The 20,077-nt window shown below is 42.2% G+C and overlaps 1 protein-coding gene across 1 annotated transcript in view; it reads right to left on the bottom strand.

Moving 5' to 3' along the window:
• si:dkeyp-118h9.7 (sacsin) overlaps positions 1 to 20,077 on the bottom strand; it is a 38,886-nt gene that overhangs the window by 13,166 nt on the left and 5,643 nt on the right. The window contains exons 3-7 of the mRNA XM_060930481.1: positions 17,728 to 17,815; positions 15,005 to 15,116; positions 4,021 to 4,167; positions 620 to 2,060; positions 446 to 534 (exon numbers count right to left, since the gene is read on the bottom strand). Coding sequence (XP_060786464.1) covers positions 446 to 534; positions 620 to 2,060; positions 4,021 to 4,167; positions 15,005 to 15,116; positions 17,728 to 17,815 — 1,877 coding nt within the window. The remainder of the gene's footprint in view (positions 1 to 445; positions 535 to 619; positions 2,061 to 4,020; positions 4,168 to 15,004; positions 15,117 to 17,727; positions 17,816 to 20,077) is intronic.

Raw genomic sequence — 20,077 nt, 5'->3', positions numbered from 1 at the left:
TTCTCTCTTCTTCCCCCTTTATTTTATGTAATTTTATTTTTTATTGTTTTGCCTTTACCTCTGTAAAGCACATTGAACTGCCACTGTGTGTGAAACGCGCTATAGAAATAAACTTGCCTTGCCTATTGCAGCGTGCCTTGCCAGAAAGCAGTAGGTACCATTTTCATGATGGTCTTTGGTATGACCTGACTGTGAGTAGAACTCGCAATCTCCTGGTCAAGAGGCGGACATGCTAACCACGAGGCCAACTCGTGGTAGAATGAGCTTAAAATAACAATAAAATTTTAATAACTGTGCTATGAAATTAGGCTTATTAAGGAAACAGTGTTTTGCTGGGAGGGCACGCTGAATCGCCATTATGGCCAATTACAATGAGGTTTTGTGAAATGATCAGGATCCCCATAAACCAGTTTATACAATAATACAAAAAAGATAATTTCCATACTTGTCATAGCCATGCGTCTCAGATGATGGACTGTGTTGCTGTTCAAATCTTCAGGTAAAAATCTGTCTTTGCAAAAAGGCAGCAACACTCTGGACCAAGAAGAGTATACATGTTACACTGACAATACTCAACACATGAAGATTGCATAAACAAGAGTCATGTAACAGAGCTTACCGTGAAAACGTCCCATTGTCAATCAAAGCAGTGTCCTCATCCCTGTTTGTAAAGGACCTGAAACTTCCATCACTAAGTGGCAGAAGCTGTAGACCGTTTAGTTCTTCATATCTCCCATCACTGAGCACATACTCCAAGATGGACAGTTTCTCATCCTTACTGATTGATTCAATCTCACTTCTGTGGAGCACAGATCGAACAAAACTTGGCGTCACCCATTTCAGAGTGTCCAGGTTTGGGAAGGTTTCCTTTATGCTGAGGAGAACATGTTCAGGAACAGTAACAAGGTTTTCTCCTTGCTCAATCAGTAACTGGACAACAGCAGACATTATATCAGTGTCGGTATCGTTTGTTGGGAAAACAGCATCTGAAGAAGTCACCCATTTCTTCTTATTTCTAGCGAGAGAAAAGATTTCTTGGTTTTGGAATAATCGTTGAAAAAGGTCTACTGCGACTGCATGCCATCGTGGCCTGTGTTCTGTCTCTCTCAAATTTGGCCAAAGACTGTACACAGCACTTACAGGCAGCTCTGACTTTCTTGATAGTTGGATCCCATCTTGGATTATCTTGAGATAAACATGAGGAAGAACCTCCTTCATTAGCAGCTCATTCCACTCTGCTGATTCATCATTCTTCTGATCCTCTTCCTGCCACTTGATGTACCTTCGGTTGTCTGTCAGGCCAAAGCATGCATTAATATGAACAGGGAGTCCTGTCCTGCTGGTTTCATTGTTTGGAAGGGGCAGAAAGCAGCTCAGTCTTCCACTGCCACATGCTTTGTCTTCATCACATTGAAATGCGACATCAACCTGAGGGTAAAAACTCAGTTTGCCAGCCAGTGTGTCAATCTCAGGTACGCGTCCTTCCATTAAGCGGCAGGCTGCCACGAGCCACTTGGTGGTTGTTTTGTCCTGACATGGTGAACTGCAGGACACTGTTTTAAAGCTGGTCTTGCCATGCAAACAGTTTCTTCTGAAATCTTCATTTTCCTGGAGAGGGCTGGATGGAGATGAGGCAGAAACCTTCATCCTCCTGGTGATGCTGCCATTTGGGTCAATATGCAACAAAGAAATGGATGAGACTGATCTCAGAAACAGAACACTAATGTCTGCATCTGGAATGAAGCTGTCAAAAAGTTGAGTAGCCTTCTTGGAGTTGTATAAATTATCAGAAATCTCTGAAGGTTCGTCACGCAGAGGAAACCGAAAGAGTGTTCCTTTGAAATAGCACTCATTAATGATCTTTTCCCAAGTGCAAGAATCATCACAGACTAGATTAACAATATCCTGAAATGGTTGGAATTGATCTGTGAATTCCAAAAGGTGCTTTCTGTCCGCTTCATCATCCAGGGACCAGCGATAGCCCTCGCGTTCATCATCGAACATCAGCTTTTGAGGGTCAAACGCTGCGAGGTGTTTGGAGCTGAATACACATGGCAAATCTGTAGATGGAAAAAGGAACCAGTGAGCATTTCCCGGTTTATTGACCATATCAAGTTTTACAATTTTAGTTCTTTGGAGAGTCATCATGCCTGAAGCTCCACCTTCTTCCTAGATAACGTTGTATAAATTCTCATCTCTCCTGTTTCAAAGTTTCTGCTGCCACCACCCTCCTGTTTCCACTCCACTATTCAAACACTCCTCCTCCAGAGTCTCCAGCGGGCGGAGCGCCGACCTAAAGACAGAACTCCAGCCCACTTTTTACATTTCCACAAGTCACTTTTAAGTTGACGGCGTGGTCTGCATGAACAAAACATTTTTTTGCTGTTCATGATGGTTCATCTCGCTTAAAGTTTTTAATTAATGCACTGTAATTTCACAGACTGTAAGTGGATCGAACAATTTCTTTGTCTTCCATGATTTATTTGATAAGAGCGTATAGTGTGGGAATATTACACTGTTATAGACTTATTAATATTCAGTTCAATTTTAATATTAAACCCTTTGAGTAATTCAATTTAATTACATCATCAAGGACTCCACCCACCCCAGCCACCACCTCTTTGAACTGTTACCCTCTGGCAGGTGTTATGGGTCGGCCAAAACACACACCTCCATATTCAGAGACAGCTTCTTTCAAACAACAATTTGCACTTTAAATAATAACAAGCACAAATAAGTTTACAGTTCATTCATGCTGCTCTGCACCTGCACTTTTTTAAATTTTATATATTTCGAGTTCATAAAACCGGTGAAATTTAGTTCCGTCTGAAATGTGGTGATTGTGATATCTGTTTATTTCTGTAATATCTCACAAAATATCAGGCCATTCTGTGGCTGGGAAGTTATTTAATTTGAGGGGATTAAAGCAAATAATGTGCATGAAATCGCTCGCTTGGCGCAGTCAAGCAGACAGAGGAAGTCCGTGTGCGCATGCGCAGGTTTACCTTCTTCTTCTTCTTTTGGGTTTTACAGCAGCTGGCATCTACAGTGTTGCATTACTGCCATCTACAGGTTTCCCTTTGAGCGTGCACTGACAGTTCCATCATTCTGTCGCTAAACGAACAGCTGATCACACCGAGGTGCTCGCTGAGCGCCCATATTTATTAGTTTGGTCCTGCGTTTCCTTTCCTTCATATAGAACATAACGTCTTTTCTTCTCGCTTTCTGTTACTGTAGTCGCTCTTTCACGTTTCATTCGCACACTCACGCCCTCCATTTTTCTCTCCTGTTTCAAATTTGTATCCCACAATGCCTTGCGTGAACGGGGAAAGCCCACCACGTGATGCATGATGTAGTATCTTGAATTGGGTCATGGTGAAGCAGGAAAAAATAGCGGAGAAGTTTAGGCTATGTGGAGGTACATTCATTAATTATTCTATTAAAAAAAAATAAAGCTAAATTAAAAAAAAACCTAATAAAATTCTGTGAAGTCTGTGATTTGAATTCAGTAGCTTTTGGTCACTAAACAAAAATAACTGAGTGTCGGGGAAAATTATTTTTATGACCTACACTTGAAAAATCTGAAAGACAGCACAGCTTTAATAAGCATTTGAAGAAATCTGACAGATTTAGGATTTGCAGGTTTATTCAGTAAAACTCTCCGAGTCTTAAATTCCAGTAGTTATGTTTTGGGCTTGTTTGAGGAATTAAGCTGAAAAGCATGTCAAACAGGAAAACATGACAAAACTTGATTTTACAATTTAGTGATAAACACAACATGATCATATCCTTTGCTATTTAGTTATGTTATTTCCTTAAAAAAAAACACTGCATTGTTATTGATGATTGCACAGCAAAATCCCCAGTGTCGAATTCATACCCAGAGTGTTGATTTAACACCTTACTGTATTTATATATGTCCAATTGGACACAGATTAACTCTGAAAGTGTTAATTCAACACTGGGGAATTTGATGACCGGTTCTTGATTTACAAACATTGCAAAAAGTCAGTTCTTCACCTGTAACATGGTAAACAGAATTGAAGCCGATCCCGAATCTCCCCACTTTGGTGGGATCGTCATGCTTGATGCTCCGCCCTGCTCGCTGAATCCCTTCCCAGTCTTCCTCAGTGAAGTCTGCATCATTGAATGCATAGAGAGCCGGTCCTACCAGAACAAGGGGCATTAAACTCAATCAAGGGTGGGTTTCCCATACAGGGACACAAATTAGCAGTGAACGAACATGGTATGAACTGAAGAACGATGGTTTGCCAAAACAGTCACACCTTGTTCATACCGTACCACGAACAACGAGTCTGACCGTCACAGCAGGAAGCAACAATAATAATAAAAATACTAGCAATAACATAATAATAATAATAATAATAATAATAATAATAATATGCTTCTTGTCCAAAAAAAAAAAAATAGAAGAACTCTTAGCAATTACAAAGCACTGAGTGAAATATTCTCTGTCTGTAATCAGACCTCGAGTGTGTTGAACGAAGTGCATTGGTGGCTCAGTGAGACAGAGGGGTGTGTACCGTATGACACGCCCCCACGGTGACTCTGAGGGATTACTCAGTGGGTTTGTGACCTGGTGAGGTGTTCTGTTCAGATTTTTCCCCAATGAACGCTCTCAATGATTAAGAACTGATTCATTAAAGTGTGTTAAAGATCTCTGTGGGGTCTGTGGTCTCTTTTCTTTGTAATGAAGACGAACTTGAGGACACTTGATCTTCTTCATACTCCTAGAAATACACAAATATACACATCATGGGAGTATTAAAAGCTTTAGTCTGTTTTGTTCTTTTACCTCCAGGTGAATACTTTAGGAAATGCAGTATTTTGAGCAGGTGGGAAATCTGTGAGAAAACACCTGCTGTCTGTCGATGCTCTACACTATTTAAGCTGCAACTTCCACCTTAATGACATCATCACCAGGAACTGAGCTTCTTACTGCAGCTTGAGAGAGAGCTGACGTTCAAACTACACAACTTAACAACAGTGTTTGTGAATATTCGGTCGAGTTACGGGCTTGGGCAGCACACCTGTGTCGCTGAATGGTGGTTCACACTGTGTAAGTTACCGCTGTACTTACCTCGACAGTTTCAGTGATGGTTTTGGAAAACACTTGCATTGCATCTGCATGGTTCCAACAATGTACGTTGCTAATGTAGTTAGCAGTTATGTTTTGGGGAAATGAACCCAGAACTGGTTCCCTGACTAAATGCAACGTGTTTTTAGTAGCATTTACTGAAATTAAGTCAAACTGTGCTTTTTGAAATGATGGTCTTTCAACAAGATGTTCAGAATCCAGTCATTACTATTTCTCTTCCGTCAAACTGCATTAATTAGTTTCACCTCAGTGTCTGTTCAAAATGAGACAGGACCAAATGTGCGCACTCGGTGTGATCTTTATTAAGAGGAATCCAGCAGTTCGAAGCGGAGGCTGGATGATGAGAGAGAACAGACTGGAGAATGGTCCTTGAGGGAGATGGGCAACAGAATATCGCATCGGGTTTCAATAACATCACCCAAGAACAGGAATCTGAATCTACACTGGGCACAGACTCACCAAAACCGCACAGCTGAAGATGGAAAAAAAGGGGAAAAAACATCAATGTCTGGTCTTTTTCCCAGCTTCACCTGCCCAGTTATAAAGGTATAAAGGATGTCTGTGAGCAGGTAAGCTTTATACCTGGTCCAGGGTAAAATCCTAACTGTTGTTGTAAACGTGTGACATCATGAAAGGTTCCAGAGAGTTTTGTCTGTAGATTGTTTGTTCTGGACTTGTAGCGTGTAGTACACACCCTTTCAGATTATGATACGGGGTCCTGCAGCATTCCTAATGATAAAAACAAACACGGCCGCTGAGGATCGTCACAGCTCGCATTTTCTCCAGATGACCAGAATTAAACCTCGCAATAGCAGGTGGTGTTCCACATGAACTTTACACCACCAACACCCCTGTATGATCTGGGAACGTAATCTTTTAAACCCAGCCGAAAATAGAGCCATACTTTTCCAATGACTGGGAGAAGTTCATGTCCCTCAGAATCTGCTAGAATGTTATCCTCAATGTGTCTGTGACCCGGGCATCAGCTCAGACACTCAGACATTTAACATCATCGCACACTGTCCAGTGTTTCCCACACACTGACGAGACTATGGCGGCCCGCTATAGCCTAATTTGGGCCGCCATAGTCTCAGTCCGCGCCCGCCCGCACGCACACACGCACGCACGGCGACACTGACGCAGCCGGCCTGACATTGCGTGCGTTGCCTATCTGAGACAGCGTGAGGAGACAACTCTGATAAGCTCCATCCTGTCTGCATCTACATGTTAAGGTAAGTTTACACAACTTTATGTAGCCTTTGACACGATTGAGAAGGTGACATTTAGGCTACGCTATTGTGCTTTATAGGCGCAGGGAGAGCGCATTGATGGACGATGTTAAGTGTTCTGTTTCAGTAAAATTACTTTGTCCATTTCGTACTGGCAAACTTACCTTTTCTGTAAGGCAACAGTAGGCTATTTTGAGGCAATATTAGTTCGCCCTACGTCGTTATCTAATTCATCAAATTAACTTCATCATCCTACCAGGATCAGGTCGTTTCCAAATTCACCAGCGAAGTGCTTCCCGCTTGGCACTGTATGTGCACAGTCTATCCAAGTGATGGAGACGTGAAGTGACAGCAGTGATAAACTAATCTAGGTCTGTGTGGCAGCAGGGGCGTGGTCAAACGCCGGTCTGTGACAGGAGGGCGGAGTCAGGGAAGGTAAGTGGCAGAATCACTTCACCTGAGAGCAATTAACCTGTGTTTGTGTGTCTTCCCAGCAACCACGCCCTATATAAGGAGAGAGAGAGCAGAGGAAGTGAGCTCTCTCCCGCACCAGACGACTTGTGTGTGTGTGTGTGTGTCTGGGTGACTGAGAGTGTGTTTGACTGAAAAGTGAAACAATAAATAGTTTTTGGAACTCAGTTCTGTCCTGCCGTACTTCTGTGCTCCACCCACCTGCTCTGACCGCTACAGTCTGCATGCACATGTTAAAAGGGAAAAGTAGTCTATTCTAACAGAGAGCGAACTTCGAGGCCACTTTTGAGAATTAGTGCTGGTAGCCTTAACGCGATTTGTTACTGGTGAGACGGAAGATGTTAAATTATTTTTAGCCTTTTCTAATAGGCTACCTTCTAAAGGTGAAGCTATTAGGCCACATAATTAAGGGAATGTAATGTTAGTTACCTACTTAATTAAATTAACTTCTTGACTCGAATGTGATCGTTTTCAAATTTACTGATGAGTGTTTCTCCACTAACGCAGGCCTTAATGCAACGCGGTGAATGTCAGGCGACGATGTCAGCCTTATTGTAGACGCTACAGCTGGAACAGAAAATCTCCAATCCTTATTAAACTGATGCTAAATTTGTTTTGTTAATTCAGATCATGAGCATTTTGAATTATTTCAAAAAGAGGGATCGAAATTCACCTCAGGATGAAGAGGTAGTGACTGAGGTCGGCCTAACATCAACTGCTTGCCGTCTTTGTCAGGATGTTAAATTGGTAGAACACTCCTAGCAAGTGAGTGCGATGAATGGGGGCAGATAAACCCATTACTCAGCCACTCAGCAGCGATTGCCCTTGTTGTGCCGGTGTCGAGCGTGAATTGTGAAAGAGACTTTTCCACAATGAACAGGGTAAGGACATCTGCAGGCAAACCAGTGATGTGAATTTCAATTTACATTTACCCATTGTTTTTATGCTCAAATCCCACCGAAGTTCAATCTCACTTTCACTTAATTAAATATTTCAGAGTGAGCTCGACAATCACAGACTCATTGTAGGAACAAGTTGTTTGCCATTTTAGGTCAAAACAGACCTTCGGAACAGACTGCAAGGAGAGCACCTGGCCGCCTGCTTGAGGAGTTCCATTAACGGGCCACAACCAGAAGATATAAATTATGAAAGGGCACTCGAACTCTTTCTCAAAGCCAAGAAAAATCGAATGCACAAGTGCAGGGTGTGGTCTTTGTAAATAGGGCAGGCATTTGTCAGGGTCACTTTTGACATACAGCAGAGCTAGAAGTCCTTGTTTTGTAGGACTTTTTGTAGGAGTTCAGGGTGTGAAGTATTGCAGGATGTTTGGTTTGGTTTGGTTGCTCTCTGTAATATGTTCTTCTTGTAGGACTGCCCTCTGCAGCAACATGCTAAAATAAACTACAAGGTGCATAACCAATACCAACAAACTTGTTCTTTGTTAGTCTTAGTTTAGTAGTATTAGTAGGCAAAACAACCCCCCGCGCACCCCTGCAATTCAACCGGACACACGCGCCACGTGCTAAACAACCCCCGCGCACCCCTGCAATTCAACCAGACACGCACACCACGTGCGGTTTAAACAAACCACTGCCTGAAGATGGAGACACTGGGATATGAACGAGTGTGAGTGGCTCTGCTTCGCACAAAGTAAAGAAGGGTAGATGTAAACAACAGTTCACTATCACATGGCTGCAGTTCTGAGATGAAGTGATGTCAGGCAGATCAGTACAGGACAGTCCGGCAAATTGTTTCGAAAGCACATCAGCAACACGTTTATCTTCTGAACTCAGGTGAACTCAGAAGTGGAGACCAGTGTAAGACCAGTTTAACTGGGAGTCATGGGCTTCTTTAAATTCCTCACACCCCACTCTCTTTTTCACTCTTAATGATGTTAAACAAAAAAAATTCATAAATATTTTGTCATATTTGGAATTCCTATATATATTTTTGTGTCCCTGTAGAACCCCTTTTAGTATAAATACGCAGGTGATTATAGAACATCGCGCTCTGAGTGATCGAGAGATTCGGACTATTTCTCGATAATCACCTCGAGCGACTCGGCAAAATGGTGGCTGATAGCTTCGTCACTGTAAGTGAGGAAGAATTACAGATGATGAGAGAAAATGCTGTTCCTAAAAGCACTAAAGACGCTCCGAAGTTTGGTCTAAAACTATTCAAAGGGAACGTGGGGTTGGGATTTATTTTATCGATTTCAAAACAAAGCATTTTATGTGACTCGGCGTAGATCAGTGACACAAGTCTGCGCCGCAAAGTTATTACATTTACATGAAGATTTTGAAATTTGAAATAAATCATTTTTGAATATGATTAAAAAAAATAAATGATCACCTGTGTGTTTACACTAAAACAATTATCCACCTCAGGCTCATCCCCATCCCCAAAAAACACGCAATAACCTGCCTCAATGATTATTGTCCAGTCGCTCTTACCCGTCATTGCTAAGAGTTTTGAGCGGCCGATAATCACCCACATCAAAGACTCTGTCCCAGTTGATCTCAACCAACACCAGCTTGCCTACCGGGCAAACAGATCGACTGAGGACGCCATCTGTGTGGCTCTTCATGTAGCCCTTTCGCACCTGGAGAAGCCCAACACCTACGTTAGGATGCTGTTTGTTGACTACAGCTCGGCGTTCAACCCCATCGTGCCGAGCCAGCTGATCAACAAACTGTTTGCACTAGGACTAACTCCATACTTGCAAATGGTTACTGGACCTTCTGACTAATCGCCCCCAGTCTGTCAGGCTTGGCAGACATACATCTTCCATCCTCACCCTCAGCGCCGGCGTGCCGTAAGGCTGTGTGCTGAGCCCCCTCCTCTATGCACTTTTCACCCACGACTGTCAACCCACCCACAAATTGAACATTATTGTTAAGTTTGCGGATGATACAATGGTCACTGGGCTTATATCTAATAATGATGAAGCTGCGTACAGAGAGGAGGCTCAGAACCTGGCAGCGTGGTGCAGCACCAACAACCTGGTCTTGAACACCAAGAAGACCAAAGAAAATCATTGTGGACTTCAGGACCTCCAAACAGACAGCACACAGCCCAGTAACCATCAGAGCAGAGGCTGTGGAGAGTCTCCAGCTTCAAGTCTCTGAGCGTGACCATCACGGAGGTCCTCTCCTGGACTGATACGACCTCAGTGGTAGTAGGCAAAGCACAACAACGACTCTACTTTCTGAGGAGATTAAGGAGAGTCAATCTCCCCCAGAAGCTGTTGGTCAGTTTCTACAGGTGCACCATAGAAAGCATATTAACGAACTGTATGACCGCCCGGTACAGCAGCTGCACCAAAGCTGCCAGAAAAGTCCTACAGTGTGTTGTGAAGACAGCACAGGACATCGGTGGCACTGAGCTGCCATCTCTGGATCTGCTACACAACACTCGCTGTGTCAAGATGGCCAAAAACATTATAAAGGACGTCACTCACCCCACACGTCACTTGTTTAAGCTCCTCCCATCAGGCAGGTGCTTCAGATCTATACGCACACGTACCAACAGACTTAAAAACAGTTTCCTTCCAACTGCAATAAACTTACTGAACTCTGATGTCTCCACAGTCTGAGATATGATGTCCAATACATTGTTTTTACATTCAATCCACAATCTGTACGTATTGCTTGATTACCATATTGTTTCTGTTAAGTGTATTTATGTTCATTTTGTATATATTATATTTATTTACTTATCACCTTTCTTAGCTCTTAATTTGCTAGGTAAGGGTTAGGGTTTTTTTTTTTGGTTTTAATATTTTGCACCGGGCGGCACGGTGGTGTAGTGGTTAACGCTGTCGCCTCACAGCAAGAAGGTCCTGGGTTCGAGCCCCGTGGCCGGCGAGGGCCTTTCTGTGTGGAGTTTGCATGTTCTCCCCGTGTCCACGTGGGTTTCCTCCGGGTGCTCCGGTTTCCCCCACAGTCCAAAGACATGCAGGTTAGGTTAACTGGTGACTCTAAATTGAGCGTAGGTGTGAATGTGAGTGTGAATGGTTGTCTGTGTCTATGTGTCAGCCCTGTGATGACCTGGCGACTTGTCCAGGGTGAACCCCGCCTTTCACCCGTAGTCAGCTGGGATAGGATCCAGCTCGCCTGCGACCCTGTAGAACAGGATAAAGCGGCTACAGATAATGAGATGAGAAAAATAAACCTTTATCTTCACAACCTCAAGTCAAAACTATGTGAAAGACCATGTATTTTTTTTTCAAAGCCCACATACCCTCAATCATAGTGCTCACGTTTCTTTTCAGTTTTCTTTTCTTTTCAAATTCTTGAGAAATTCACACCTAAACTGTGAAACCTAAAACTCCAGCGCCGTGTCGACCTTTCTCTGTAAACCTTTCACCAAACGCAAGAGATCTGAGTCCTGATGTACACGCTGTCATTTAACTAATGGTTTTGCAATAAATCTAATCAGTAATGCGAATAAAACATTGCACACACACACACACACAGCTCTATATAAATCACTGTTATCTATAATGAGGAATAATGATGCCATGATGACACTCAATATATTTATAATGATATTTATCATGTTTTATAATATTCCAGTGAATTCCTTTAGAAGTGTTGTGATTATTAATTATCGGGGCTGTGCAGTGACAGTGGTGTTACAACACAATTATAATTTATGAAGGAATTACTCACTATAAGCACAGTTATCCTGAATTTAAAAACTAATTATTAAATAATTATTGGAAGAAGATAAACTCGCTGACAGCGTTCATGAGCTCATGGTGTGTGTTTACGGTTATGGACTGGCTATAAAATCACACGCTTGAAGACGAGCAGTCTCACAGCAGGATCACAGCTCATGGATTGGGTGAAAAGGTTAAAAAACTCAGCTGCCACCTTTTTTTTAACTTCCTGAGAACTTTAATATTGAAAAAAGAAATACGAGAGCTTTGAATCAGTTTAGTTGGAATTTGTGAAAGAACGTGTGTCATGACCCGCCCCGGACTTCCACTCTCCGGAGATTCACTATCTCCCAGTTCAGCGCAATCCGGATCCGGGATGGGACTTCCATCTTGCCGGCATTCACTTCCTGTTCTGCTCTGCTGTGTATAGAGAGCGTGCTTTTGTTTATCTGCCATCTTGGACGGCATGGCTGCGCATAGAACTTAGACGAACCCGTTCTAATTATCAAGTGTGTGGGAGTAGATCTTTCGAGAATGGTTATATCTTGTTCAGCATTTGGTTGTACCAATAGACAGGGCCAAAAGGAGGGCGTGTCATTTTATAGATTCCCCGCAGACGAGGAGAGACGCTGTTTTTAGTCACTGCACACTTTATTGGACCATTGGGGTCTTTTCAAAATATTAGTGAGAACTTGCTGTATAATTGTAGTATACTGCACCACCTATCACCAAGCTGTGATCAAAAAATATAACTGGTTTTCACATGGACGTGTAATATTAATGTTCTTAATATGTATACAAATGCATCACTTGTTTATAAAGTTCTTCCTATCAGATTGTGTAAAGTACTGAAAAAGAATATGCATGTTATTTTAGGCACATAGAGGTGCAAGAAAATATATTTTTAATTTGTTTGAATATAGAAGCTGGACATATCTGTGACCCCTATACATTTATATCTGATATTGAATAATAATTCTGCACAGATAAAGATAGCGGTGATTTGTGATTTTTTTTTCAGACAAAAACATACATATTTACAACCCTGTCATTATCTGGAACTGAGTTTAGATTTCGAACATTCTTACGATAAAACATCCTGCATAGTCTCTTTATGATAAACGTCTTAATGCCACTTACCCGTGAGGTTATCAAGTAGACATTCTTCTTCGGAACCTTCCAGAGGTATAGTTGGGATACCCATCCCGCAACAAAATATTTATAAGCTTCCAGGCTCTTGTAAGCTTTGAGGACTTTGCCAGTGTAACACGATTCACGATTAACGAGAAAATTGTAAATGTCGTGGTAGGCCAGATCGGGCAAATCGCCGGCACCGCAGCTCCGAATTTCCCTGAACAAGGATTGCGGCAAGTTGTACGGATCTGCAATCCCCAACCTGGAACACTTTTCCACGTAACGCTGCCTCACGTCACCTTCAAGATGCTGAACAAACTTAGACAAGTAATCGCGCGATGTAGATGGGGTATTTTCCGAATTTTCTTGGGGATTACTGCCTGGATCCATTACACTCGCGCAAGGTAAACAATCCTGAAGCCGTCCAATATGGCGGAGTAAACACGGCCGGGTCACGTGACTTCACATCCTCTATAAACAGGCCGTTCTCAGACGGGGACTCTGCCAGAACGCCTTGTCTGTTTCTCACGGCGGCTCGGTGCCATTTTTTGCTTCCTGGTCTTCGCCACAGTTTTTTCGCTCTCACGTTTTGTCAGTTTTTCATGTTTTTTGCACTACGTTTTTGTCTCCAGTTTTTGTCAGAACTATTTTTCATGTGTTTTCATATTAGCACTTTGTCTTTGTCTACCTCGTTGTTGTCTGGATTATTTTTGTTCATCGACTCTTTTTGGACTTTAATTAAATCATTTTTTATTCATTGGATTTTCTGGTTTGTGTTCTGCTATTGGATCCGAACTCACCACATCTCGCCACCCTTAACAACACGACGTCGTGCTGAACACGCCTCCTGATGCTGATTGGCTTGTGATGTTCTGAATGTGATTGAGAAGCGAGTTGCCTGAGGGACCTGGACTGGTGCGCCTGGTGTCTCTCTGATTAACATGATGATTAATATGGACTAATGATTATGTGCTAATGGGAATGCAATGTACTGTAAACATGATCACAAAGCATAAAAACTATTTATAAAGAGATGATGAATATTTATAAAAAGATAAGGAAATATTTCTTTGAATATATATAGAGAGAGGATATTACACAGTGATGTGAGGATATGAAGTTTATCTTCGAGTAGTGAATGTGTATATCATGATTGAGTGACGTGAACAAGTGAAAATATTTTCGACACGAGAAGATAAACTTCATATCTTCAAGCCAATGCGTGATTTTCTTTTTATTATATCGACACAGTCACAAACAAAAAGTCCCCAAATTTATCAAAATGTTTCATCGATTTCCTCACGAGTGACTTAGATATTTACGTCCCGGTTTTGGTTCTCCGTGTCCCGGATGGAGCTCGGATGAAAAATACCAGTGGCGTATTTCACACTGAAACACTCGTGTGTGTGATATAATGTACAGTTCTGTACAAAAGTCTTAGTCACATTTAAAGAAATGCTGTCGACCAAAAATGGTTTAAAAATAATGAAATGGTTCTACATTAAAAAATACTATAAACAGTAATCAGTGAGCCGTAAGAAATGAAACAGAGTCAGTATTTGGTGTGAGACGACCCTTTGATTTAAAAAAAAAAATCTCCGTCTGAGGTCCAGTGAGGTCAGTTTTATGTGGAAATGATCTGTAGGTTTTCCTGAGCATCTTACAGAACCAGCCCCAGTTCTTCTGGACACTTTGACTGTCACACTCACTTCTTCATTTTACACCAAAACCCAGCAGCCTTCATTATGCTTTCTTTTTTCATCTGAAAAGTGTCTCTTATGGAATATACTGCTCAGATACAAACTTTTTTTTTTCAAACGTCTAATTTTGTGCTGGAAAACGAACGTTTGGACTCTAAAATGTTTTTGTACTGACCCGATAATGTAGAAATCATAAAATAGAAATCTATAACAAAATTTGCATGAAAAAATAAGGGGCCTAGACTTTTGCACAGTACTGTGTGTATATATTCCAGTCGCTTGACAGATTATTCAGGTTGTGCTGTATGATGAATGTGTTTCAGAAACAGCAACACAACTCGTTATACACAACACTATATGTTATCAATGAATTATTAAAGCTTTATGAGGCATTATTTTAGTTGAGTTTATAAAATCAACATTCTTTAGTTTACAGGGAATCCTTACCAACCTAGAGAATTGCAAACAGAGTTATAATGATTTATTAACACCAGAGAAAATGTCGCCGCTTATCCTCCTCATGGTTTCTGATAGTTCAGTCGCGGTCAGTTTTGTTCTGCTGCTGGTGGAATTACGCTGATCAGTGCACGTGCTGGAGAAGGTGATAAGAACACTCACCATGACTCGCTGCATCGGGTTTAGTTTTGTTCCTTGCCTGAACGTTCAGTAGAAATGTGAACAGAAATACCTTGATATTTCCCAAGCGCTGGGCTCCACACGCTGTCTGTGCCGTATCTCCTCTCATCGTGGATGAAGACAGCTTTTGAAGCTCCGGCATCGTCTGCGTTCTGGATCAACTCCTGTGAAACGACACCGAGAGTGAGATTCGTTTACTGATAAACAGAACATCTGGTTCTGTTCTGAAAGGAGTTACAGACAGTTCTGAAGGAGTATGAGATATAAAGGAAGGAAAGATGAAGGATTCTTCATAAACACTCCATCCTGTGGGTCATCAAGTGAATGATGGTGAAAACACAGAGGATTATAAAGAACTATGACATCATGAAGGATGGATAAATAAAATAATATGAATCCTCTTGGAGTAATTATGAAGCATAATTATGAGGTCGCTATAACTGCACTATGAGGAATTATCAACTAATTATTAGGTACTGTAAAATACAGGATTAGAAACTTAAGAAAATGTAAAGTAAGGTTAATGAAATTGTTATAAAGGATCGTAAAGAAACTACGAGGGGCTGTGAAGTCAATAACTGCCGAGTCATTACAAAGAGTTGTGTTGGGGTTATGAAGGAATTACAGGGGAGTTATAAAAGTTTATGAAGGATTATAAAGGATTATAAAGTATCCTGATGAAGGGAGGAATTACAAAAGAAGGGTTATGAAGTCATTATGAAGAATTATCAAGGGGTTATAAAGTCTTCATAAAAATGAGAAAGGAATTAGAGAGAGAGAGAGAGAGAGAGAGAGAGAGAGACAGAGACAGAGAGAGAGAGAGCATTTTACTGATCTCTGAGGATTTTTCGAATTATGAGGTAACATAAAATATTAGTTTCCCATCAGAGAGGCGGCATTCCATGTCCCAAATGTGTGTTACTCTCAGTTATAAAGCTCTCAATTTACTGGTCCATCTATGTTCCCACTCTCACCTGTGGTCACGAGCTGTGGGTAGTGACTGAAAGAATGAGATCACGGATACAAGCAGTAGAAATGAGTTTTCTCCGCAGGGTGGCTGGGCTCTCCCTTAGAGACAGGGTGAGAAGCTCGGCCATTCGGGAGAGACTCGGAGTAGAACCGCTGCTCCTCCACATCGAGAGGAGTCAGTTGAGGTGGTTCGGGCACCTTGTTAGGATGCCCCCTGGACGCCTCCCAAGGGAGGCTCTCTGGGCATGCCCCACCGGGAGGAGACCCCGGGGCAGAGCCAGGACACGCTGGAGAGATTACATCTCTCGGCTGGCCTGGGAACGCCTCGGTATTCCCCCGGAAGAGCTGGTGGAGGTGGGCGGGGAGAGGGAAGTCTGGGCTGCTCTGCTTAAGCTGCTACCCCCGCGACCCGGATCCGGATAAGCGGTAGAAAATAGATGGATGGATGGATGGATATAAAATATTAATTTAAAGAAGATTCTGAATTTTAGAAAATGATAAAGGAGGTCCTTATTAAGTTATTAAAATATTCAGGACTATAATGTGATTATGAATGAATAATGTAAATAATAACACAATAATGAAATGATTATGAGGGGAATGTGCAGGTGTGGAATGAAATTAAAAGCTTATGAACTCTTTTTGAAGTGAAGGGATTCCGGAGGGTTTATAAAGAAATAGAAGGGTTTATGAAGAACTGTGAATTATAAAGTATTTAAAAAAATAATTCTGTAGGTCTTGCAGAAGAATATAAAAAATAGCAAGGAATTTTAATTTAAATCCTTTTTAATCCTTATGAAGGACGATAAATGAGCTCTGAACTGAATGTGGAGTGAGTGTGAAGGATAAAGGGAACACTGAGGAGTCAGGAGGAATATAAATTACAGGTTATGATGTCGTTATGAAGGGGTTGTGAAGGCATTATTAAGACACAGAAGGGATCTGAAGAAGAATGGCAGAATTATAAAGTTTGTTAAATCACTATGAACTATTATAAGAGAGACAAAGTAAATCTAAAGGAATTGTTAAGAAATATAAATGCAGGATTATAAAGTCATTACGGAACATGTTTAGGTGAGAAAGCGGTGATGTGTATGAGTGAATATAGCGGATTATAAGGGACATTTTTGTTAGGGTTTTGCTGGGATTCGAACCTGGTTCGTTGGTGTGATAATCCAGCAAACCCCCACTAGGCCACCAGGGGGATGATGCAAATGCAGAGGCGTGAGGCAGAAGTAGAAAAAAGTATCAAAAGGTTTATTTACAATATATACACAAAAAATCCAAAAAGTAATAATCCAAAAACACTCAGAAGATATAAGGGAAAAAATAAAAAATCCAAAAGTACAAAACAAAAGCCAAAAAACCAGAAAAGAAAAGGCAAAAATACCAAAGCTCAGAAGATCCAAAAACACAGTAACTACTAGGTCCAAAAGAAAAGCAAAGTGCAAAACAAAGAACACGGTACAGAGGAAACTGGAGATAAACATAACAGCACAAAGACTCCGTGACAAGAGGACTGAACTCAGGGGTATAAATACACAAACTAAATTGAACACAGGTGAAGATAATCAGGACTAAACAGGCAATTAACACAAAACACAGGAACAGTGGCGGCCTCTAGAGGCCAAAACAAACATGACACGAAAAGGAAATAACAGTGGCCTCTAGAGGCCAAAACAGTCCCAGTCCGAACAATTTTATATTGTTATTATGAATAAACAGTCAGCTTTTTTACCATATTTTCATGTGTATACTGTATGTGATCAGTTTGTAACTGTGTATAATGATAAAGTTCACTCTGACCTTCAGTATCTGTCCTCCATCAGGGTAGCGTCTGAGAATCTCCTTCAAGTAGTCGATAAATGGTGGCGCTGTCGCTCCAAATGCATTTCTACAGAAAAGAATATTTCAGTTAGTTTCCTTTTTAAAGTAATATCTCCAAACACACACGAGTCAACATGAAGATAGCCAACAAAAACCGTAGTTTAAAGCTCATACACCCGTGTAGATAGGTTATCAGATTTCTGGAGTTTTTATAAAGGAATTCTGAAATAACTCTGCTATGACAGAGATGATGCATTCGAAAGAGATTATGAATGATTAAGAATGGTTATGCAAAGTTTGTGAAGTGATTATGAAAGAGGTATCAAGAAATATAGAGGGTTGTGAACTAATTATGAAGATTTACAAAGTAAGGATTATAAAGTCATTATTATGAAATATGAGGGATTATGAGGTAATGGTGAATGTTTTTGGAAAATTATGGAGGAACAGTAAAGTAATAATGATGAAGTCATGATAAAGGATTATAAAGGGGGTTATAAAGAAACAGAAAGGGGACAAAGGGTGCTTATGGAGCATCATAAAGAGATTTACGTAGCGGCTGTAAAGAAATACAGAGTGTTATGAAGAAAAGTTTACATTAAATCATTATAAACCGTTAAAAAGGAATGTTGACATTCGTATTTTCTTTTTAAATCCCTTGAATATGCTGAATTGATGCTGCCTTCACAAGTGCACTCGTGTCTTAGATCCAGGGTTCTCAGAGTGGGTTCTGCAAAGCAAAGCGACTTTTCTAATTCTGTTACAGTGCTGGAAACCAGAACCCATCGTTATTAGATTATTATAACTATAAATAATGTCAGCATCTTATTAAAAATACTCGTCTCATCTTCTTCCACTTATCCGGACCGGGTCGCGGAGGCAGCAGTCTAAGCATGGAAGCCCAAACTTCCCTTTCCCCAGACACCTCGGCCAGCTCTTCGGCAAGAACACCGAGGCGTTCCCAGGCCAGCCGAGAGACATAGTCCCTCCAGCGTGTCCTGGGTCTTCCCCGGGGCCTCCTCCCAGGGGGACATGCCTGGAACACCTCCCCAGGGAGGCATCCAGGAGGCATATGAAAAAGATGCCCGAGCCACCTCAGCTGATTCCTATCGATGTGGAGGAGCAGCGGCTCTACTCCGAGCTCCTCCCGAGTGACTGTGCTTCTCACCCTATCTTTAAGGGAGCGCCCAGCCACCCTGCGAAGAAAACTCATTTCGGCCGCTTGTATCCGCAATCTTGTTCGTTCGGTCATTACCCAAAGCTCATGACCATAGGTGAGAGTCGGAACGTAGATCGACCGGTAAATTGAGAGCTTCACCTTTTGGCTCAGCTCCTTCTTCACCATGACGGACCGGTAAAGCGACCGCATCACTGTGGAGGCTGCACCAATCCGCCTGTCGATCTCACGCTCCATCCTTCCCTCACTCGTGAACAAGATCCCGAGATACTTAAACTCCTCCACTTGAGGCAGGACTTCTCCACCAACCTGAAGAGGGCAAGCCACCCTTTTCCGGTCGAGAACCATGGCCTCGGACTTGGAGGTGCTGATTCTCATCCCAGCCGCTTCACACTTGACTGCAAACCACCCCAGTGCATGCTGAAGGTCCTGGTTTGAAGAAACCAACAGGACAACATCATCCGCAAAAAGCAGAGATGAAATCCTGTGATTCCCAAACAGGATTCCTTCAGGCCCCTGGCTGCGCCTAGAAATTCTGACCATAAAAAATTATTAACAGAACCGGTGACAAAGGGCAGCCCTGCCGGAGTCCAACGTGCACCGGTTAACAGGTCTGACTTACTGCCGGCAATGCGAACCAGACTCCTGCTCTGTTCGTACAGGGACCGGACAGCCCTTAGCAAAGAGCCCCGAACCCCATACTCCCAAAGCACCCCCCACAGAATACCACGGGGGACACGGTCGAGTGCCTTCTCCAGATCCACAAAGCACATGTGGACTGGTTGGGCAAACTCCCATGAACCCTCGAGCACCCTGTGAAGGGTATAGAGCTGGTCCAGTGTTCCACGACCAGGACGAAAACCGCATTGTTCCTCCTGGATCCGAGGTTCGACTATTGGTCAAATTCTCCTCTCCAGTACCCTGGAGTAAACCTTTCCTGGGAGGCTGAGAAGTGTGATTCCCCTATAATTGGAGCACACTCTCTGGTCCCCTTTCTTAAAAAGAGGGACCACCACCCCAGTCTGCAACTCCAGAGGCACTGTCCCCGACCGCCATGCGATGTTGCAGAGGCGTGCCAACCAAGACAGCCCCACAACATCCAGAGACTTGAGATACTCAGGGCGGATCTCATCCACCCCCGGTGCCTTGCCA

This window comes from Neoarius graeffei, chromosome 9 (genome assembly GCF_027579695.1).
Source record: "Neoarius graeffei isolate fNeoGra1 chromosome 9, fNeoGra1.pri, whole genome shotgun sequence".
Lineage (NCBI taxonomy): Eukaryota > Metazoa > Chordata > Actinopteri > Siluriformes > Ariidae > Neoarius > Neoarius graeffei.
This window is presented reverse-complemented; position numbering and strand designations above follow the sequence as displayed.